General features: G+C 40.6%; 1 protein-coding gene across 6 annotated transcripts in view; it reads right to left on the bottom strand.

Annotated features, from left to right (window-relative positions):
• Positions 1–1,976, bottom strand: part of CDIN1 (CDAN1 interacting nuclease 1) — a 234,352-nt gene extending 232,376 nt beyond the window's left edge. For 2 of the 6 annotated variants that reach the window (XM_070797241.1, XM_070797239.1), the window contains exon 1: positions 1,419–1,976. In XM_070797241.1, the coding sequence (XP_070653342.1) occupies positions 1,419–1,519 (101 nt within the window). In that variant the 5' untranslated portion in view covers positions 1,520–1,976. The remainder of the gene's footprint in view (positions 1–1,418) is intronic. The other 4 variants (XM_019968479.2, XM_070797237.1, XM_070797240.1 and 1 more) reach the window with 3 other exon arrangements.
• Between the last annotated feature and the right edge of the window lie 22,640 nt (positions 1,977–24,616).

Genomic DNA, 24,616 nt, shown 5'->3' with positions numbered 1-24,616 from the left:
CATATTACAGGTTAGGAAAACTGAGTCCTTCAAGGAAAAAACTGAGTCATAAAAGACCTTAAATTTGTACATTACTAATACCAATTATCCAATAATCTCTCTGCTAGAAAACACTTCCTTGATGATGTCAAAGACAAGGAAGCTCATGGTGTTCAGTGCCACAGAGTAAAATGGAATAAATTTGGATTTGGCTTTAAAACAGAATAAAGGTAAACAAACACTCTATACTTTAAACATGGGACAAGTACCCTTCTGGTCCTGGATTGGTTCTTTAATGTCAGGGCCTCAGTTTATAGGTCTTTAAAATAAGGAAATCTATAACATATATTTGCTAAAGTCCCTTCTTAGAAAGTTGGATAAGCCTAAAAATCATTGGAAAAAAGACATGCGCAGGGAGAAAGGAAGTATGAAATACACCTGAAATGTGTATCCAATGTTGTTGTTACTGTTCAGTCGCTCAGTCGTGTCCGACTCTTTGCAACCCCACGGACTGCAGCACACCAGGCTTCCCTGTCCTTCACCATCTCCTGGAACTTGCTCAAACTCATGTCCATTGAATTGGTGATGCCATTCAACCATCTCATCCTCTGTTATCCCCTCTCTCGTCCTCTGCCATCCCCCATCTGTGCATCCATATGGTTGCTTGACGCAACAGTAGAATCCGTAGGGTACCAGTCTCTGACTGGCTTGGAACACTTGAGGGCACTTTGTTGCAGCAGAGAGCCACAGTCAACCAGAAGACTCCCCTTTAGGCTTGTACTTGTTTCATGAGGCCAATTAAAAGTGTCCTCCATTTTCATCTTTTGAATCCACAATTCATATTTCCACTTTGAGAGAGGCCTGCCACCTGTCATTCATTCCTAGAATCTGTCAATTCAATTTGTCACTAGACATTAAAGCAAGGAGGCCTCCCTGGTGGATCAAGGGTAAAGAATCTGCCTGCCAATGCAGGAGATGCAGTTCGATCCCTGGGAGGGGAAGATCCACTGGAGAAGGAAATAACAACCCACTCAAGTACTCTTGCCTGGAGAATTCCATGGACAGAGGAACCTGGCAGGCTACACAGTCCATGGGGTTGCAAAGAGTAGGTCACGACTTAGTAACTAAACAACAATAACAAATTTATGCAGCACCTACTTATGTGCACCCATCAACTAGCAAAATCCAAGTTTTCAACAAACATTTGTTGATTTGAACTTAATTGCATGGCCTTGGAAGGCTGCCTGGGATTCATCCATTAAGACTCTCCTATAAGGCTGGTCAAAGAAGAAACCTTTTTGAATCCCTGATCGCCTAACAACTGACACTCGTGTTCCTCCCCAGTTATGTGTGACACGTGGTTCCTAAGCACCGGCTGGGCTGCCAGGCACAGCTGCTGCAGGCAAAAGGGCTCTGTGAGGGGCGAGATGGGCACTTACCTGGGGAACCTCTGCTTCAGCTTCCTCAGGCTCTGCCTGGTAGGCGGCACAGACACTAGGCACTGGGCTATCTCGTCGTACTGGGCTTTGGTCAGTATCATGTTGGGCCAGGGACAGGGAGATGATAAGGGAAAGTAAAAAGAACACCCTTGTCTCGAGCAGTCTTGCTGTTGACAGACGAGGGTGCGTACACAGCAGCACAGCGCTGTGTCCCCGACTTCCTGGGCCCCTAACCCCCTGCACCCCTGGGTGCACAAGCCTAAACTTCACCAGGCACCTCCGCGGCGGGAGGCGGGCTGTGGACAGACTGCCCTTTCTCGGCTTTCTGAGCAGCCGTAGTGAGCCCAGCCGAAGGCAGCTAGCCGCCATGTCAGTTAAGGGCAAGCCAACCAGGAAATAACGGCCGCAGGCAGAGGTGGCGCCTAAATCTCTAAGGGGAGGTCCCTGGGCATGGCCCACCTGGGATTAACGTGGGAGGCTCTTGGCTTTAATACCTTCCCTGTTGCCAGAAGCCAGGGAGTCCTGGCGCATTGATCAGGCAGCAGGGCTCACATGAGTCCAGAAAAACGTCTGCCAGGGCGCGCGATTTGAACACGCATCCAACGCTTCCAAACGCGCACGTTTAACCGCAGGTCCAATCGGAGACAGGCCTGCAAAGAAACACGCCTTCTCTCAGCGAAGGACTCTTTGCGTCCTGGAAGCCTGAGAGGAGAAGCTGTAAAACCGCAAACCAACCCACTGAGATCGTCATAGACTTAACAGCTTGGCTTGTGTTGAGGGAAGTAAAAAAACTTGTGCAGCTCACGAGGAACACTCCCTCTTTGCTGGGAAAAAGGCTAGAAAACAAAACCCACATCATCAAAGAGTAAAGAATGACTGCAGTAAAGAATATGACATTCACTCCTCACAATTAGGTGCTCAAGAACTGAAATAATTTCCTATTCATTTGCGAATTCCCAGTTCTCAAAAAATAGTAGGCGTTCAGTAAATATTTGGAGAAATAAGTCAGTGGAAGAATTTATCTGTTTTGTGTATGTGTTATGGGGTGGATCTCAGCTTGCCCGAGGCCATTGATTAGGACATTAGCCCCTCCTTTAATCCATTTAAAATAAATAAATCTACTTGGTTCTTAGAAGGTCATGTGTTATGTTTGTTTTCAAATTTTAACATTTTATATGACAAAGTGTTTAGATATTATAGAATGTGTAAATGGTTATTTTCTTGTTGTTGTTGTCCATTTTTAAATCTGGAATAAGACCTGGGTTAGAAGTTTAGCTTAGATATGCCTCCTTAGATAAATTCTTTACCCTGACTAAGCCTCAATTCCTTTGTCTGTAAAACTGATTTTTAATTCATGGGGTTATTTGTAAGATTAAATAAGATAGTACAATGAATGGATTCCTTAGCTTCCAGCAGATATCTATGGAAGATAAATAGTTGTTCAGCAGCTTGCTGCTACTGCTAAGTCACTTCAGTCGTGTCTGACTCTGTGAGACCCCATAGATGGCAGCCTATCAGGCTCCCCGGTCCCTGGGATTCTCCAGGCAAGAACACTGGAGTGGGTTGCCATTTCCTTCTCCAATGCATGGAAATGAAAAGTGAAAGTGAAGTCGCTCAGTCGTGTCCGACTCTTAGAGACCCCATGGACTGCAGCCTACCAGGCTCCTCTGTCCATGGGATTTTCCAGGCAAGAGTACTGGAGTGGGGTGCCATCGCCGGCTTAGTCATGTCCAACTCTTTGTGACCCCATGGGCTGCAGCACACCAGGCTTCCCTGTCCTTCACCATCTCCCAGACCTTGCTCAAACTCATGTGCATTAAGTTGGTGATGCCATCCAACCATCTTGTCCTCTGTCGTCCCCTTCTCCTGCCTTCCATCTTTCCCAGCATCAGGGTCTTTTCCAATGAGTCTACTCATTGTATAAGACTACTTGACGTTAATAGGTCAGGGCATTTACCAGGTGGTGTTTGCTCCTCACACTTTGACTCATTTGATCCCTGTAATTTCCTAGGAGGCAGATACTATTGCCGTCTTCCTCCTCTCCTCCTCCCTTTCGTGCAGGGTGAATAAACTGAGGCAGGAAAAGGGTAAGTAACCTCCCAGACGTCATGAGAACGAGCAAGCAGCAGGGGTAATTTAAACTCCTGAAATTTGGTTCCAGGTTCTGTGCTCATGCCAACTCTCAGTAATGCTTAATTACTACACCAAAGAAAGAAAGGAAAAAAAAAAAAAGTCACACTCTCTTAGGCCAAAGGTTAAGGGGTATTTTTTTTTTTTTTTTTTGAAAGGAGACAATGAATATTTCAAAGAATCTTTTAGTCCAAGTTTTAGAAAAGCTTCATCACTTTATTTTGCCAGGCGTCTCAAAGTCTCATATCAACAGTGGATCCTGAATTCAGCAACCATAGATTCTTTTGAATATTTACATCAGAATGTTTCCTTCCCATATGCTTTGCATCTAGCTCTGGTTGTGTGACATTAGTACATAACTATTTATTTATGGCAGCATGGCCTGGAGTTGCCACCTGGCTAGTCTGTTGCTGACCCTGCCATGACTCTTACATGAAAGCTAGCTGACGATAAGCAGACACCACTTGATCCCCCATTCCTTTCTCCTTCCCCACTTCACTCTTCAATTCACAGCCAACAGATTTTTATGGAAAACATCAGTTCAAGGATGTTTGCACTGGATTATTTTTTATAGTAACTCTTCTCTCTGGCTCTTGTCCTGCACGCACCCTCACAACCCTAAAGGAAAAGGCCAGGTTTGTTTTTCTGTTTTTATTTTTAACATGCTGGCAGTTTAGAATTTTGACCCAAATCCAGTAGATTGTTTAGAGTTAGCGCCAGGGGAAAAGCACAGTGATGTTACTGTTTTCGTTGGCAATGACAGTAGTGTTGTTTATTAAGCACAAAATAGAAGCAAAGCAGAAATGTGATGGTTGCCATGTAGGTGTTTCTTATTTTCTTTCAATGTGAGCTAGTTGGAGGAAGCCAATTATTTCTTTGAGACACATTTTCTCCCTCTTTTGCCCCATCTCTTGAAATCCATTCTGTGCCCCCCATCTGCTCTTACTCCTTCTAGAGTAGTCTCCATGCCTGGAGTTGCCCCACTGTTTGTCAGTCAGTCTGTCGCTAATACCAACCATTTTCTACTATGTAAAGTAGGGTCATGAAATGAAAACAAAACCAAATGAAAAACCCAAAGAACTGGCTACCTGTTTAAAATCAGCCATAAATTGTGTGACCTTGAGCAAGTGACAGCCTCTCTGATCTTGAATGTCCTCCGTATAACCTTAAGAAATGGAACTTTATAGTTCTGATAGGGAGAAAGAATCTACAAATATTAAAAAAGTGTAGGAAATCATAAGAAAATATGTCAAAATGAGGACTAATACAGCTCTCTGGAAGATGGAACTGAGTCAATAGCTTGACCAGATTTCCTTCTGCCAATTCAGGACCATGTGAATAATGAAGAATTTTAAAGGAGTGTGGGGTTTGCCAGGGAGGTGACAGAAGGTCATTTCAAGAAGAGTGCAAAACACAATGGACTAAAAATAAGAATGAGCCAAGTCACGCGCATGGGAAAAGTTATTCTGGCTGGAGCAAGGAGTTCTAGGCAGAGTGCAAACGAATTAATGAAGCTTCACCTTGGAAAGAGACACGTTTTTAAACAGTCTGTTGTTGAATCTGCCAAATCTAATGCATGTTTTTAAAAGTAAATACTGATATTTATTATATCATATTTATTATATTTTAAAACCAGATTCTATTCATGGAACCTTGTTAAAATCATCTCACTGATTACCTTAAAGAAAAATTATTGAAGTTTACTAACTAAATAAAGAAGGCACTTATTGTTTAAGCACCTAGTCTGCTCAAACATTGTCCCATTAGCCCCTGATTTATAGTTTAGGAAACTGAGGGTCAAAGAGAGTAAAGGACTTGCCTAATGTGTCTAGTTAAGTTGCAAAACTATGATTTGGACCCAAGTTAGTCCAACTATAAAACCTCATTTTCTCCATCATATTGTACTAGAATTCAAAAATGAAAACCTTTTTGGTTGAGTTATCCTCAATTAATCATTTATGCTTTGAAATAACCAGCTACTTTCTTTGGCCACAACCAATGCCTGCTGAAGAGGCAGTGACCTTCAGTATTGACATTTAGACACACTTTAAAAAAATTGTCTGGCCTCTTTGACTAGAAGAGACAGCATATATTTTTGTCTTTGCCTTATGAAGTACCATCTAAAGTGATGCATCTTTTGAAACAAAAGTTTCCATCTTTATACTTGCCACCAAGCCATTTTATCTTGTGTGTGTGTGTGTGTGTGTGAGAGAGAGAGAGAGAGAGCTGCTCAGTTGTGTCTGACTCTTTGTGACCCCATGTTCTATAGCCCTCCAGGCCCCTCTGTCCATGGAATTCTGTAGGCAAGAATACTGGAGGGGGTAGCCATTCTCTTCTTCAGGGGATCTTCCTGACCCAGGCAGGGATTGAACCCCAGTCTCCCACATTGCAGGCAGATTCTTTACCGTCTGAATCACCAGGGAAGCCCCATTTTATCATAGTCCCTAAATAATACAGATATTTACTAAACAATAAAGATCAGAATAATGCAGTTATTGAGGGTTGGAGCAATCACTCAATTTAAGGAATTGAGGAAAACCAAAGGAAACATAAAGAAAGACATATCACACCATGATGATGGAGCAGTTACACCAAATAATCCTAAGACCAAAATCACATATTGATTGCTCGTGCAAGTCAAAGATGAATGAACTCCTAGCCTGTCAGATGAAGTGGCCGGATTCCAGAGACAGGTTCCATGTTGAAGGGGTTATTCCCCAATGACCTATTACAAAACTAAGACTGTGCCCCATGTGCACGCAACTTAGAAGGGCACATCCCAGGTCTGTCTTACTCAATAATGCCAAGAGCCAGTGTTGTGGGGGGTACTTACCAAGGGTAGGCATCGCATTAAGTACCTTACATATACCTATTTTCACTTCATTCTCAAATCCAGCCTCAAGAGGTAAGTGCTATCATTAAATCCAATTTATAGGTGAGAAGCCTTAGGCTTACAGAGGTGGTTTCTATGTAACTCATCAAATGCTTTATGACATTCTAGAATAGTGTTTCTCACCGTATCTGTGTTGAGGGCCCAGTTTTCCCCAAATTTTTCATAGACAAATAGTTCTGTGCTGCTGCTGCTAAGTCGCTTCAGTCGTGTCCGACTCTGTGCAACCCCATAGACGGCAGCCCACCAGGCTCCCCCGTCCCTGGGATTCTCCAGGCAAGAACACTGGAGTGGGCTGCCATTTCCTTCTCAAATGTAGGAAAGTGAAAAGTGAAAGTGAAATCGCTCAGTCATTTCCGACTCTTAGCGACCACATGGACTACATCCCACCAGGCTCCTCCATCCATGGGACTCTCCAGGCAAGAGTACTGGAGTGGGGTGCCATTGCCTTCTCCAAAATACTTCTGTAAAACAAGGTAAAAAACTGAATTACTTTAAAAATAAAATTTAAAGAGACAAAAATGTAAATGGAAGTCCCCAATTTGTTACTATGAGATTCAACAGACATGTAATTACTGTCAGATCAATACAAAAAGTTCAGTTTCTGTAGTTGTCATATCAAGACATGTAAGAAAAGGTTTGAGGATCAGCACTGGTTTGCTGATCGCATTGTGATTAGAACTGTGCCAGTACCTTTAGACGGAGAAGGCAATGGCACCCCACTCCAGTACTCTTGCCTGGAAAATCCTATGGACGGAGGGGCCTGGTGGGCTGCAGTCCATGGGGTCACTAGGAGTCGGACACGACTGAGCGACTTCACTTTATTTTTTCACTTTCATGCATTGGAGAAGGAAAAGGCAACCCACTCGAGAGTTCTTGCCTGGAGAATCCCAGGGACGGGGGAGCCTGGTGGGCTGCCGTCTATGGGGTCGCACAGAGTCGGACACGACTGAAGCAACTTAGCAGCAGCAGCAGCAGTGCCTTTAAAAGTCCAGAGTGTAAGCCAGGTATGTGTAAAGCCTAGGACATCATACTTCCATGTATTCTTAGCTAGAAGAGCAGTATAACCTGTTTCTTTAGACTTCTAAGTACAGTCATCATTATTTTTGCCTTTACTCTACTATATCTAAGTCTTCTAAGTGATATGTATTCATTAAAATCAGCAGTGCAAATTCTTACCGGCTACTTCGTACATATCCTATAAAGTTAACACCATGTGTTTTTATAGCATAAAGCCTAATTTGTTCTTTATATTATAAACCCATCAATCAGAGCTCATATACGTCTTCAATTCAGAACTACACATAGAGCACTATTGGCACATGATAAAGACTGTTAATTGGCATTTACACGTTTCTTGTTACCACATTTGACAAGGATTAGAAACAAAAGTAGTATTTTCAGGGACAATTTCTCCTGGGTGTCTGTGTGTTATAGCAAAAGGAGACACAGGAACATGTTTGCTGAAGAAAGACTGAAGCCTCTTAAATTTTCTCCTCAGGCTCATCTGGGACTTGTGGATAATTTGCAGGCAATTTGTATTCCCTTTTCCTGCAGGACTAAACCTCAGATGTGATTTCTGCAGTTGTCAATCACTCTTCTTGTCCCACAGACCATTCTGTAAGGATACATCATGTTCTGAGGGTTTTCACACGTTTACAAATTCAGGAATTGATAGGAACTAGAGTAGAAGGTTTCTACTGGAGAGAAAAAGCAATGAGAGACAAGGAATCAGGCCTGTCCTTAATAAGCACTTCTTTCAATGTAAGCTCAAGTTGGAAGCACATGTCAGATGGAGATTAGCTCTAAGTCTCTTCATTTAAAAAATTACTCTCTTTGCCATCCCACTGGGTTAGAGTTTGAAAAGAGCAGGCAAGATGCCAGTCCGGATTTATAACCTTCTTTCTTTCCATGATTGATAGAAGGAGAGTTAAAGGAAGGAGTTCCTTCCAAGATAAGTATAGAGATTATTCTAATAAGAATAGTCTCCTTTATTTTGAGAAAATGAAACCATATTACATAGTTATCCAATGAATCACCATCACTGAATCTATAACTAGCATTATTATACCCATTTGGCATATGGAGAAACTGAGACATAAAATGGCTTGCAATGTCAACCAGTTCTGTTTGATTTAACTTTTAGATGTGAGGCTATAAAAATACATCTTTATTTTTATACTTAATTTTTTTCTCATGATCATGAGAGAACATATACTCCTTGTAGCCAATGACACAAGATCAGATCCTACAAATCCATAGTCCCATCACTTGGAAGCCACCATTGTAACCATGTTGGCATTATTCCTTCCAGTCATTTTTCTACCAGGTTTGTTCTTTTCATAGATAAAAGCAAACTGTGTTTACAGTTTGAGTCCCACTCCATTCACTTTATGTTATACCATGAGCCAAAGATACTCTTATCAATACTTGACAGTTTTGACCCTAGTTTAGACTAAGAGTGGAGCAGTAGGTTGCTGGAGTCAGGTGGTAAATTCTCAGAAGACCAGTCCTTGAACGAGGTCCTTAGCATAGCCAGCATGAGGCTGGGCTATCCTCTGGTGCCAGCAACAGGTTAAGATTCAGACAATGTGGGAATGATGTCATAGACCTTTTGGAACAAGACAGAGATTTCTGTGACTGATGGACACCTTTCCTGGGCATTCCATTCACAGACCTCTGATTGCAATCATGTCAGTGAACCTCCTACCACACAGTTGTTCTATCAGTCAACACACAGACACAGGAGCTAGCATGAATTTTTTTAAGATGGCTACTAGTTCTATCTGAACATGCAGATTCATTACAGACTCAACGCAGGGTATAAATGCTTTGCATTGCCCAGAGGACAGACACGCTAGGTGTCAGTCCTCATGCCAGGAGAGTCTGGGTTTCCATTTCACTTTCCAACAACACTAAAAGGTTTAAATTGGTGCAGAGATGAGAAGGGCTTTAAGGTAATGGTTTGGGCAGTGAGTAACAGAGGTGGTTTCTTGAGAAACAGTTAAGCTCTCCATGCATGCACGTGCACAAACACACACACCCCTAGTTTTACAAAACAACATGAGCTATTTGTAAAGATTAAAACTTAAAAATCATAATATGAATGCTTTTAAAAACAAAGACCAATGTAACTTGTTTATATTAGTTCCTTTTAGAAAAATATGGGACAAAAAGTCATTCATTCATTCATCAGATAATTTACTGAGTGTAAAGATGCTTACTCCTTGGAAGAAAAATTATGACCAACTTAGATACAATATTGAAAAGCAGAGACATTACTTTGCCAACAAAGGTCCATCTAGTCAAAGCTATGGTTTTTCCAGTGGTCATGTATGGATGTGAGAGTTGGACTGTGAAGAAAGCTGAGCACCGAAGAATTGATGCTTTTGAACTGTGGTGTTGGAGAAGACTCATGAGAGTCCCTTGGACTGCAAGGAGATCCAACCAGGCCATTCTGAAGGAGATCAGCCCTGGGATTTCTTTGGAAGGAATGATGCTAAAGCTGAAACTCCAGTACTTTGGCCACCTCATTCGAAGAGTTGACTCATTGGAAAAGACTTGGATGCTGGGAGGGATTGGGGGCAGGAGGAAAAGGGGACGACAGAGGATGAGATGGCTGGATGGCATCACTGACTCAATGGATGTGAGTCTGAGTGAACTCTGGGAGTTGGTAATGGACAGGGAGGCCTGGCGTGCTGCAATTCATGGGGTCGCAGAGTCGGACATGACTGAGCGACTGAACTGAACTGAACTGAACCGCGTGACAGGCACTGTTCTAGGCCATGTGCATAAACGACATACAGGATTGACTAAATCCTCACCATCAAAGTTTCTATTCTTCAACAAATTAGATTTAGTTTATCAAAAGAGTATTTCATATTCTAGTTTAAAGGAGGCTTTGTTCAGTCACTAAAGAGACATAACAACAAAATATAATACCTGACCATAAGCTAAATTCTGTACTGGAGGGGAAAAGTACAATTAAGGACATTATTGGATGAACTCACAAAACTGGAACACAAATGAGAGATTATATTTTAAATATGTTATCTTAAATGATCCAGAAAAAAATTAAATCAAGAAAAAATGAGAGAGTAAATTATAAATCAAATAGAGTAAAATGTCAACAGTAGGTGAATATAGAAAAAAGGTATGTGGTCAGTTTTTGTCCTCTTTTTATTTTGTATTATTTTTATTTTGTAATGTTTTGGTAAATTTGAGATTATTTTCAAATAAAAAATTTATTTTTTCTCCTATTTCACAGTGTAAAATGAATGAAAACACAGTGTCCTTCAATCATGTAGCAAGCTCCTGTCAATCATATATGATTTGTAGACATTTGATTGACATGCTGATTTTCTTGGGACTTCAAAGATGGGATTGTATTCCCTAATCAGACCCACAGGATAACTGAGGTATAACTTTCAAAATGTCTCCATATGCCAGCTCACAACATGAACCATAGATGCTTTCTATCTCATTCAAGAACCTAATGATTTACTTTTATATCCATAAGAAATATATCATTAATATATAATTACCCCACTCACTGTGTACTTGTAATCCACACTCTCTGGGTTCATAAACACTCTAAAGAACACAACTATATAATAGAAACAGGAAATTCCACCAAACAATCCCTGAAAACATACACCAATCTTTCCTTCTTCCTTCCCTTTCTCCTTCTCAGGGGTCAGATAGCTCTCCCAGCCTCCTCTCTCTCTCTTTCTACTGTTTCCTTCACAGATGATTACCCCAGTAAATCTCTTCATGTAAAATCCTACCTTGGCATCTGCTTCTCAGATAGCCTAACATGGCCCTCTATCTTCAGAACCATCCACACAGAACTAGAGGTTATACCTAGTCACCCTACTGCATTGGAGTGCTTCCCAAGCCTCCATCAGCAATACGTTAAAAATGAACTCCCAAGAAGTCAGTCTAATCTAGTATTATAGACTAGACCTTGACGTCAAAAGGACTCAGGTGGAAGAATTAGCTGGATGATCTTAATATTTAATGGGATCAGATATCTATTTCAGGGACATCCATAATAATAATAGACAGGATTCTACTTTTTATGGACTCCCCTTTTACAGGGACCATGCAGATTTTCTTCTCTTCTAAAGACAGAAGGCAAAGTACCCAGATGTGAACTTTCTCAGGAGCAATCAAAATTCATATTTGTTTCCCCCAAAGAAAGTTAAATTTATACCCAGAAGCCCTGAACTGGAGTTTAACTATTTCTATAATTCTCTAGGCTTATGTTCATCAGGACTATCTTGGAGTTCTTAATTGCCACAAATGACTAATCAATCCCATGTTGGTTGTTTCTTGGAGAGTGATGCTTATTTCAGTCTTGTCCAATGTCTAATAACATCTCTTGTCTGAACCTGAGGGCCCAGAGCCATGTATCCTCTTGTGTACTGCAGATGCCCATCTTGGAAACATGAAGACATCTCACCCACAACTTTTTAACAATTAAGCTCACTTTTACACCCCTCTATATATGCTTCCTTCCTTGGAAAATAGTACTACCCCATATCCATTTGTTCACAGCTCAGCTAACACTATGTCCCACCTGTCACCCTGAGATCTATGTCACTGCCATTTTTAAGGCTTTTTCTTTCTTTATTCTATTAGTACTCTAATGAAATCCCTGCCATAGGCTGTCTTGACTCCAGTCTTTCACACTGAAAACGAAGTGATTTTTCTAAAAATGTAAACATAAGTCTCTTTGAGATGCTCTTGCCCACTTTGCAGGTTTCATTTCTTATTTCCATTTCTTGATAAACCCTGCATACATATGAGTTGCTATTGCTGCTGCTAAGTCGCTTCAGTCGTGTCCGACTCTGTGCGACCCCATAGACGGCAGCTCACCAGGCTCCCCCGTCTCTGGGATTCTCCGGGCAAGAACACTGGAGTGGGTTGCCATTTCCTTCCCCAGTGCATGAAAGTGAAAAGTGAAAGTGAAGTCGCTCAGTCGTGTCCGACCTCAGCGACCCAATGGACTGCAGCCTACCAGGCTCCTCTGTCTATGGGATTTTCCAGGCAAGAGTACTGGAGTGGGGTGCCATTGCCTTCTCCGTGAATTGCTACTGGGTTGGTGAAAAAGTAATTGCGGTTTTGGACCATGAATTTTAAATCATTGTATCTAGGCTCAAACATTTCTTAATCAAAATAGGAACCGTTACAATCAACACATTTTGCCAATAAGAAATAAGTTTGCTTAATTCTACAGCATGAAAATCCATCCTTCAGGATTTGACGAACTCTTGGAAAGCATTTTCTGCCTCCTGCTGGTTGTGGAAGCATTTTCCCTGCAAAAAGTTGTTGAGATGCTTGAAGAAGTGGTAGTCAGTTGGCAAGAGAGCAGGTGAATATGGCAAATGAGGCAAAATCTTGTAACCCAATTCGTTCAACTTTTGAAACATTGGCTGTGTGACATGCAGTCCGGGTTGTTGTGGAGAGTAACTGGGCCCTTTCGATTGGCCAATGCTGGCTGAGGTGTTGCGGTTTTCAATGCATCTTAACTTGCTGAGCAGACTTCTCAGATGTACCAGTTTCACCAGGATTCAGAAAGCTATAGTGGATCAGAAGGGCAGCAGACCCCCAAACAGTGACCGTGACCATTTCTTTGGTGCAAGTTTGGTTTTGGAAAGTTCGGTGGAGCTTCTTCTTGGTCCAGCCACTGAGCTGGTCATTGTGGGTTGTTGTATAAAATCCACTTTTCAATGCATGTCACAATCTGATCGAGAAATGGTTTGCTGCTTCATAGAATGAGAAGACACTTCAAAGTGATGATCGTTTAAAAGTTTTTGGTCAGCTCGTGAGGCACCCACTTATGGAGTTTTCCATCTTTCCAATTTGCTTCAAATGCCCAATGACCGTAGAATGGTTGACGTTGAGTGCTTCAGCAGCTCTTTGTATAGTTGTAAGAGGATCAGCTTTGATAATGCTCTCAATTGTCATTGTCAACTTTTGATGACCAGGCAGTGTGCTCCTCATCTTCAAGGCTCTTGTCACCTTTGCAAAAGCTCTCGAACCACCACTGCACTATACATTTGTTAGCAGTTCCTGGGCTAAATGCACTGTTGATGTGAGTTGTCTCTGCTGCTTCATGACCCATTTTGAATTCAAATAAGAAAATCTGAAAGCTGAAATTTGCTTTTAGTCTAACATAATTTCCCTAGTCTAAAATAAATATAAAATAAACCACACATAATAACTCATTGGGCTTCCCCTGGGCTCATTGGTAAAGAATCTGCCTTCAGTGAAGGAGCTGCAGGAGACATGGGTTCAATCCCTGTGTCTGGAAGATCCACCTGGAGGAGGAAATAGAAACCCACTCCAGTATTCTTGCCTGGAGAATCCCATGGACGGAGGAACCTGGCAGGCTATAGAACATAGGGTTGCAAAAGTCAGACACAACTGAAGGGATGCATGCACACACAATAAGTCATTAGCCAAAAAAAAACACAAAAAACAAACATAAAGTGAGAAATGCACATTAAAATGATGTATAACTAACCACATTTATTTAGGAATGTACTCCAATATCAAACAGCAAAGTTTAACAATGCAAAACTGCAATTACTTTTGTACCAACTTAAAATCTCATTTGTTAGTTACCTACAACATGCTAAGCATCAGAAAGAGTCCTTTTCAGCTCTAGGTGGGAAGTATTATCACTTCAAATGAGAAAAATCAGAGAAGATGGGTAGCCTGCTCAATATCATAAAACTGACAAGGGACATGGACAAGTCTTTTTGTCTGCAAGGTTACCCCTTTTTTAAAAAAAGTGAGGCATTATATATACATGCATTAAAGAGTACAAATCTGAGAGTACAGTTTCTTAAGAATTGACAAATATATAAACCCCAATCAAGTCATAGACCTCTTTCATTACTGTGCAAATTTCCCTCTGACTAAAAAAAAAAATGACCTCTAATTTTCACATGGTGAAAAAACATATTTTAAATACCCAGTTCTTGAAGACCATTGGTTTTACCCTTTGCCTGCCTGCCCTGCACCAAGCCTGCACTGATCTTTTATACTGTTATACAAGGGAACAAGCCTATAACCCTTCTGATAACATCTACTCACTTTCCAAGTTTCAGTTTTAACAGTATCCCCATTCTGATGCCTTTCTCATACCCAAACCTGTACCAATAACTAACTTTTCTCTATTTCCTCGTAACTGTCACTTTTACTTTTTTTAACCACCTATCATTCCCATTGCAGTCTGGTGGCCAAAATGTGTCTATAATTTCTTTTTCTATTTCTTGCCTAGCATCTAGCTCTTGACAGTCACATAGTTAGTGTTTAAGACATATTTGTTGAATAAACAAGTTCATGATGCTAAAGGCACAGACTAGTGACTTGCAAGTCTTAAGATTTGAAACTGGGAATACTGGGAATGAGCAAACTCTGGCAGATAGTGTAGGGCAAGGGAGGCTGTTGTGCTGCATTCCATGGGGTTGCAAAGAGTTGGACATGACTGAGTGACAGAATGACAACAAATAGGCAGCACCTCACTAGATTTCATTAAAGGCTTCCCTTGCTTATCGCTTCAGGTCTAGGGCAATAAGACCTGGGGCACTTACCATTCCTTACTGGTTTCCCTTAGGTCTGCCCACACCCTGGTAAACAGTGTTTATTGAAATCTTCTCATTCACAGTATTTGAGAGTACCATCTGTTTCCAGCTGGGCAACTACCTAATTGACACATACAGATGGTACCTGAAGTCCTTGGAGATAAAATCATTCAAAGAGAGCAGATAGAACAAGAAGAGTCCATACAAGAAACAAAAGATGAATTTAAATTCCTTACTCAATACATTTGAAGAGAAATTCACTCCAGAGCAGCAAGCAGAACCAGAATCAAGGAAGAAGAGTTTCAAGAAGGAGTCAGTGATTTCAGATATTGCAGGAAAATCTAGGAGAATGAGAACTGAAGTAGACTCTTGATGTTGACACTTAGGATGTCATTGGTGACTCTTTTTCTATTTAATAGAAATTTCTATTTCCCTTTTTAATCAGAGGGAAATTTGCACGGTGATGAAAGAGGTCTATGACTTGATTGGGGTTTATATATTTGTCAATACTTATGAAACTGTACACTCAAATTTGTACTCTTTAATGTATGTATATATAATGTCTCACTTTAAAAAAAAAGGTGACTCTTTTTCTATTTTTCTATATCGGTGACTCTTTTCAAGAGTAGTTTTGGTATAAAAATGGGATTAGAGGCATAACTGTAGTGCACTGAGGTAGGAATAGGAGTTGAGAAAGAGTAGATGTAAATGTGGGCTTCCTTAGTCGCTCAGTGGTAAAAAAAAAAAAAAAAAAATCTGCCTGCCAATGCAGGAGATGTGGGGTCAATCCCTGGGTCAGGAAGATCCTCTGGAGAAGGAAACGGCAACTCGCTCCAGTATTCTTGCCTGGGAAATCCCATGGACAGAGGAGCCTGGCAAACTATAGTCCATTGGATCACAAAGGTTCAGACATGACTTAGTGACTAAACAACAACAAAGATATAAGTGTAGACGATTGATTGATTCAGGAGTTTGAAGGGCGAGAAGAGAATCAAGGTAAGGCAGTGCTGTCCCAGAGAAGTAGTATAGAAAATGTTTTAAGACGAGGGGAAAATGTGCTTGTCTAGAAGCTAAAGAGAAAGAATCAGTGGGGAAAGTGAGATGAAAGATATAGGAAGGAGGGGAAACAGAGAATAAGGAGGAGGAAAGATGAGAGGATAAGCTTCTTAAGGAAGGAACCATCTTTCCCTCAAATGTTTAATGGATGATGTAAAAATTAGTTGAGCCTCTGTTTTTCCCTGTAGCATCCTGCATACCTCACTAGCATATGACTGTCACCATTATTTTGCAATTATCTGTCTACATTTTTGGTCTTCCCATAGAAACTGCTCCTCCAGGACAGGGTGTATGCCTTATCTTCTCTGTATCCTCTCTATCGTGTGTGTATGTGCACGCTTAGTTGCTCAGTTGTGTGGATTCTCTGTGATCCCATGGACTGTGGCCCACCAGGCTCTGCTGTCCATGGGATTTCTCAGGCAGGAATACCAGAGTGGGGTGCCATTTCCTCCTTCAGGGGATCTTTCCAGTCCAGGGATCAAACTCAAGTCTCCTGCTTCTCCAACATTGGCAGGTGAATCCTTTACCACTGTGCCTGTATAGGAGGCAATAATTTTTTTTTTTTGGAAAAGTTGAAGATTTGACATCTTTGGTTAAAGTTGGAGCAGTTGAAGGATGTTCTAACAGCTGGTTTTGTTTTCTTTATGAAATAGGAGGTTCAGTCTGGCTATAATGGGGAACGTAAAAAAATAAAAAGCTCAAGGGATGAGGTAGGGTCAGAATCTGAATGAATACACAATTTAAACCAGATCCAGTGTCTACACTGTTCACCACTCTTACGTTGCCTCTCTGTGATGCAGCTGAGATGGCCTCAAAAGATCCAATTTCTGTAGAGTTTAAAACTGCTGCAGTTGGGAATATTCTGATTTTTACTCAGCAAGTAGACTTCAGGTTTAATTTGACTTCCCATGTCTGGCCTCCCAAGGAGAAAATGAATTATCAAACTGATGTGAAAATTCTGATTGTGTTTAATTTCTTGATTATGAACTTTTAATTTGATTAAGATAAAGTCTTTCTCAGCCTTATCAATTTGGGTGAATGGTTATAATCTCATTCTAAACTCAAAAATCAGAGTAGGTCAGAGGCACACCCTGAAGGTTCTGTGCTGGGAAACCTTGTCCTGAAGCTGGGAGGCTTCTCCCCAGAGCACCCCTTCCTGCCTGCAGCACTGTGCACATCCATTTGTCTTCAGTCTCGGTAGCACATACACTGTATGACAATGAGATCAGTTTTCATATGGAGCCAACTGAATCAGTCTCTTTTCATGGTAGTGAGATCTTATAAAATCGTTTTCTACATTGTCAGAGAAGAGTATGGAGTTTGAACATGGTCTCTGTGTGTGTGTGTGTATGTGTATATATAATGTAAGTGCAATTTATTTCTGAGCTGCTCCCAAAGAGGATTTGAGGGAACTATTATTTTATTTTGTCTCTTTTCTTTGTATGGGCATAAACGATCTTTCGAGGCCATCTAAACTACATCACTGGAGAAGGAAATGGCACCCCACTTCAGTACTCTTGCCTGGGAAATCCCATGGGTGGAGGAGCCTGGTAGGCTGCAGTCCATGGGGTTGGTAAGAGTCGACACGACTGAGCGACTTCACTTTCACTTTTCACTTTCAAGCATTGGAGAAGGAAATGGCAACCCATTCCACTCTTCTTGCCTGGAGAATCCCAGGGACGGGGGAGCCTGATGGGCTGCCGTCTATGGGGTCGCACAGAGTCGGACACGACTGAAGCGACTTAGCAGCAGCAGCAGCAGTATCAAACACTTGGCTAAGTGAAATTAGAACCCAGGAGTATGACTCCAAACCTACAGACTTAGGCACAGGAGGACATTGCTTTTTCTTAGCACACTTATTTTCATTATTAGGCAAAAATATTAGTCAGGATATGATTAGGCTTAGTTAAAACTTACAAACAAACCTAATGGCATTCTAATAAACCACTATGAAACAGTGACTGCTTTTCTCAGAACTGTTACATTTTATCTTTCTGAGGAATGTTAGTATATTTTGTCAACTTTATTTAATTTAGGATTCAGATATTGGAGAAATATTTCCCAGCCTTCACTTGAGAACACACACTGCTGCCCAAACCTTTGAAAGACCCAGTTGCAAATCTGACCTTTTTTCCCCTGTGAATGAAGAATTCCTACTGATTTAACATGCATGAATTAATTTTTAAAAGTAGAGATTTACAAGATGGTCATAAACACTTCCTCCAGGTGGAAATTTTCAACTCAGGAAGACATTATATTTAGAAAATTTAAACAGCAATTAGTTTGCTCATGCAAAGGGGGAGAAAAATCCTTGATGGTCTCATTTCTCCATGTCTCTAATGTACTTACCTTTAAAAGAAATTCATCCTCTTATAAGTAATGTTACATGTCACAAATAATATTACTTTGGATCTATTGCATATTATGAAGAAGTAGCTATAGTAGCTTTTTTCCCACATATCCTTCAGATAAAACAAAATATGTGTGTATGACATTTGTAAATAATTTTCCAGGATTCTCACTCATATCCTACTCTAGAGAGTGGCGAGACATCTGTGCGTGCTCAGTCTGACTCCTTGCGACCCCATGGAATGTAGCCCCCCAGGTTCCTCTGTGGGTGGGATTTTCCAGGCAAGAAAACTGGAGCGGGTTGCCATTTCCTCCTCCAGGGATCTTCCTGACCCAGGGACTGAACTTGCTTCTCCTGCTTCTTCTGCATTGGCAGGCAGATTCTTTACCACTGAGCCACAGGAATAATTGGCTAATGGTATGAGGGAAGTTCTAAAATCAGATAAAATTAGCATGAATTTCATCTTTCTATTCAACTTGAAGTCTTATTTTAAGATTTTAATTTATAGGAACTTCAGCTCTCTCACCCATGAAATGTGGATAATAACACATACTCTTAGACTTCAGGTGAGATTTAAATGAAGTAAAGCTTCTTAGGGCTTCCCCAGTGGTTCAGTGGTAAAGAATCTGCCTGCCAATGCAGGAGAACTGGGTTTGATCCCTGGGTCAGAAAGATACCCTTGAGAAGGGAAAGGCTACTCACTCTAGTATTCTTGCCTAGAGAATTCCACAAACAGAGGAGCCTGGTGGGCTACAGATCATGGGGTCACAAAGAGTTGGACAAGACTGAACACACATATATATCTTGCCACTCTCTAAAGCAGAATATGACCTAGAAACCTGGAAAAATGAATTACAAATGCTAAACATGTCAGCAAAGAGCCGACTCATTGGAAAAGACCCTGATGCTGGGAAATATTGAAGGTGGGAAGAGAAGGGGACGGCAGAGAATGAGATGGTTGGATGGCATCACCGACTCAATGGAGAGGAGTTTGGGTAAACTCTGGGAGTTGGTGATGGACAGGGAGGCCTGGCATGCTGCAGTCCATGGGTCGAGTCTGACACGACTGAGCAACTGAACTCAACTGAAACATGTTATACACATCCATTACACACTACTACAGCTCTTCCATGCAATAGATCTAAAGTGATATTATTTGGGACATGTAACATCACTTAGGAGAGGAGTAAACTTCCTTGTTTATGGCACAAAGTAGGCATTGCCTGTTTTCATTGACTGACATTATGAATCTTATTTCAGTTGGATTGGATTGGCGGGCGGTTGTTAAGTCATATCTGACTCTTTGCGAACCCATGAACTGCAGCACCTCAGGCTTCCCTGTCCTTCACTGCCTCCTGAAGTTTGCTTAAACTCATGTCCATTGAGTCAGTGATGTCATCCAATCATGTCATCCCCTGTCACTCTGGCTTTTCCTCTTGCCATCAATCTTTCCCAGCATCAGGGTCTTTTGGTAGGTTAGGACAGATTAAGATCAAGGGTCTAATTTCACTGGTTAAGATAGGCTATGGAATGCTATGCCATGCTATTTCTCCAGATAGAATAGTTACTAATTCATGGCTGTTTTCTTTGCTCTAGATTCTTTACCCAAAGATTTAGCTAATCACCTAAGGAGTTTAAGCCTCATGTTCAAGATTATACAGCTTATATACATGGCAGGACCAGATCCCTTTGAGGGCTCCCTTTCCTGTCCCAACTGACTCTACTTCTTTACCTGTCTACTCTGTTTTCCCATCCTGTCTACCACAGCTGGACAATGTCCTTCTTGACTATAAATAGCACTTTGTTTTCATCTTTCACATAGCTCACATTCGTTTCTGTTAGTTACTAAAGTTATCTGAGTTCTCATATCATTTCCCTAAATCAATAATAAATTCCCTGAGAAGAAGGATGATACCACTGTATCAATCAGGAGTGTTTTTAGCTTTTAACTATATGGAAATTTAATTATCTCGCAAAACAAGGAGTCTAGATGTATATGGTACGGGAATGTAGCAGTTTAGCAATTTCATAAAGGGCCCAACTCTATTTTCTCTCCGCCATATTTGATGTAATAGACTTATATTTTTTCACCTGTCACATCACAGTTGCAAGATGGCGGTCACAGATCCAGGCATATGATTATTGTTCAAGGTAGGAAGAGTGGGGAGGGCAGTACCACTGAGCTATTTATTTATGCCTGTCTCTTATGAGACAAGGAAACCCTCCCAGGAGTTCCATGACTAACTTCCTCTTATATCCCATTCCAGAACTGGATCCCTGTGTAGGTCTTCAAGTGTGCCAACACAGCCATAACCCCACAATTCTCCAAATGCTGTGATTTATAACCGAAGAAGTTAAAGGCCTATTTAAAGCCTTAATGACAGTTACTTGTGATAACAAGTAGAGGACCAGAAGCTAAGGGTATACACAGATACTGAACAGTTGTTGAGCATCTCTTCTAAAGACCTATTTCCATATACCAGCTTTATAGCACTTGAAATTTAAACCATGCCTCAGCAAAGTCACAAATTGCAAGGTGGTGCGGATTTTTTTGGATTTGTTTACAATTAGTCGAACCCTCTGATGTGAAGTCTCCAAATACCAAGGGTCTATTTTAACCTCTCTTCTGATGAACAAGGTGGATTGTGTACACTTCCTGCCAAATTATCATCCCTTACATTCTTGAGGGAAAGTCTTTGTTGATGGTTGACTTATAGACCCATACTTATGTAGTTATAGTTCCCTCAGGTGCCAACAATAGGTAGAATAAACTTTAAAGATGTTTCAGGTGAATAGCATTTCACCCTGTACCTCGGTACGAGTTGTGATTCGATTATTTATGGGTAGAGACCGATTTGTTTAAATCTCATTGCCCTATAATACAGTTATGACATGTGTCTTGACTTGATTCTTCCTTCTATTGATTTGGTCTGGAAAAGTAAAACAAGAGGTGAAATGGCCCCTCAGGGTAAGTTAAAATTGTAGGTTATGGCCACGTTAAATTGCTTTAGTACACTTTGTGTTCTTTAGAGTCAGAAAATGAAGCAATAAAGTAAGTTGATGCAAGTAATTCTTGTTTTTAAAAGGACCTTGAAGTGCTCTTAACAATATCATGGATTTGATAAGATCTGCTTCAGACTTCTTAATTTAAAATGAACATAAAGATGGTAAAGCCGAAGGAATGTTGAAATACTAGTGTTGTACTAACAGCTTTGAAACTGAATTCATGGAGAGGACCAATGGGAACTCTTCACCATTGTCTTCCATACTAGGGGGAAAAAGAGGGCAGCCGTCACTGCTAGGAATTTCCTGGGGGGCATAGCCAGGTGTACAAAATATTTAGGAGGATTTCAAATGTTTTTGCTCATTACTTATGTGTTAGCAAGTTCAGACAGTTTTTAAAACTCAAGACAGTTTTCAATGTTAATTTTTGTGACAGGCAAACCTGTTAAATCTAAATGTTCACTTTTTCCTCTCCTTTCCCCTACTTATCTGTGATTATTGTGGTATTGAGGGCTGAAACTGGAAAAAGAGAGAAAGTATTGATTCACTTAGAAATGGAGAGAGAGAGCATCATTAGTTGTTTTTTTTTTTTTTAAAAAAAAGAATAGACTACATGGGGAGTAAAGGTGGAGAAAAAGGAAGGAGAGCACCAACTTGGGAGCATGAGCTGGGTTTAGGGCAGCGTATATTCACATTTAGAGATAGGGAGGAGAGAGAGCTGAGGTATGGTTTATGCATAAAGAAGAAAGCCAATTTCAAATATGTTATTATGTATGATGAATAGTGTGTTTTCAGATAATTAGATATTTATTTAAATTGTTCTTTCAAGGTAAGAACAAGCCAATTTGGCTTTATGCTCTTTCCCATTATTATCCTTGACATTGTCGTCACTTGCTTTTAAAGCCCCTTCTTTCTTACATGCCGAAGTACACAACAAAGAGAAAGAGACTCCAGCTGGAGCTGAGTGAGGCGGGACTAGGAGGTAAACCAGAAGATTCAGAGCCAGACACGCTGGGCCAGAACGGAAGGCGTTTGAGATAAAGGAGTGGTTTTGGGGAGAAGTTGTCACTCCCAGGTCCTCGGTTACTGCTTAAAACCTTGCTTCTTTGATTTCAGCTTATATTCTTGTATATTTGATTCCAGAACCCCATTTGCGCCACTAATAACCAGGAGGCTAGTTTGAGCATCTAGAGTTCTGGGTAACATGATGTGCTAACTCAGACATCCCACACTCTGAAGATTATACGTCAACCACATAGCTTGAAATCTGTGTTAAGTATGCCAGAATTAAGGGTTGTGAAAAGACACGCATGAAGTGGCAACTACTGCTTTGGAATTATGGAGAAGGTGGGAAGTCTGAACCAAGAAATCACCAAATTCTTTGGGTCAAGAACTTCAAACTCCATTTTTATATCAAAAATAACACATGGGAAGCAGTCAGTACCATTTCTGAGTCGGTCTTTCCAGATCCCTACTCTAAAGAATCATTCTTTGGGATCCACTTCAGCTCTGTTGGTCAGTGGCTGTCTCTTTTCTGTCTGCCAACCATCTCCTCTGGTTAAACACATAGAAAATGAATGTTTTTGTAAAATATCATGTATGAAACGAGTTGCCAGTCCAGGTTCAATGCATGATATTGGATGCTTGGGGCTAGTGCACTGGGACGACCCAGAGGGATGGTATGGGGAGGGAGGAGGGAGGAGGGTTCAGGATGGGGAACACATGTATACCTGTGGCGGATTCATTTTGATATTTGGCAAAACTAATACAATTTTGTTAAGTTTAAAAAAAAATAAAAGAAAAGAAAAAAAAGAAAAAGAAAAAAAAAAAAGAAAATGAATGTTTTATTCTAGATACAATGGTGTCTACTCTCAGTGTTCATCCTCAAATCAGTGATAAGCATGAAACCACTAAGAGTAGTCAATAACAAGAATTTTTAAATTACTGCAGCTCTCTGGAGTTTCATACCTATTATCTAAATTGTTTCAATAATAACCCCTCAAGACAGGTGGCACAATGGTAAAGAATCCACCTGCCAATGCAGGAGAAACAGGTTCGATCCCTGGGTCAGGAAGATGCCTTGGAGAAAGAAATGGCAACCTACCCCAGTCTTTTTGCCTGGAAAATCCCATGGACAGAGGAGCCTGGCGGGCTCAGTCCATGGGGTCATAAAGAGTCAGACATGACTTAGCAACTAAATAACAAATGCTGATTATGTATATACATTTGTGTTATTATTTCTACTTATAAAACAAAAAACCTTAGATCCACTGAGGTTAAGCAACTTATCTACATTGTTTGGCTAAACCTTGTGATTTATATTTTCTGATTTCAAATTCTATATCCTTTGGAATTTAAACTGTATGTTAAATTGAAATGAGTGAAAAGTAATTTAGTTTTAAAAATATATTAGTAATTTTGAATATAATTGTAAAGGAATAATCAGATATGGTGTGTACTATTGAAAATATTAAATTTATTACACAATCTGAAGAGAGATGTGGGTTTAGGAAAAGATATTTACGAAGTAGAAAAAATTAAGTTATAAATGGATATATTCAATATACATGTGTATGTATATTTAAGATTAAAAATGCATATAAAAAAAGAAAAAATAAAAAAAATGCATATGAGAGTAAAGCTAGCATTTGGTTAGCACATGCTACATACCAAACATCTGATTTGTACTATCTTGTTTAATATTCACAATAGCCCTCTGAGATAGGATCTATTATTAAATTGTTTTACATTTGATGAAATAGATTGCAAAGAGATTTTAAAGACTAACTCTGGGTTCTGTATAGCAGAACCATGACTCAAACTGCATGCTTTCTGCAGAGCCATGGGCTCCAGTGTGTACTGTATAATAGATAGGCAGGCACTGAAGATGGTAAGGGGCTCTGCTCAGCATGGAAGCAGATCTGGTAGCAGAAGGGTTTCAGGGGTGGGGTCAATATCATTTGGTAAGCGTTCCTCGGTTTTCTATTAACCATGGTTCAAACTTTTCATCCCTGCCACTCCAAACAGGACAAAACTTCTCAGGCTCAGTAAATATGAAACGAGCGAAATGACATCATTTCTTTTGACAGAAGATCTTTGGAAGAACATCTCAAATACAACTACCATTTATTCCCCTCAGTATAATGTTCTTCGTGTGGGAAATTCCCTTGAG

The sequence above is a fragment of the Bos indicus genome, chromosome 10 (genome assembly GCF_029378745.1).
Source record: "Bos indicus isolate NIAB-ARS_2022 breed Sahiwal x Tharparkar chromosome 10, NIAB-ARS_B.indTharparkar_mat_pri_1.0, whole genome shotgun sequence".
NCBI classification, from domain to species: domain Eukaryota; kingdom Metazoa; phylum Chordata; class Mammalia; order Artiodactyla; family Bovidae; genus Bos; species Bos indicus.
This window is presented reverse-complemented; position numbering and strand designations above follow the sequence as displayed.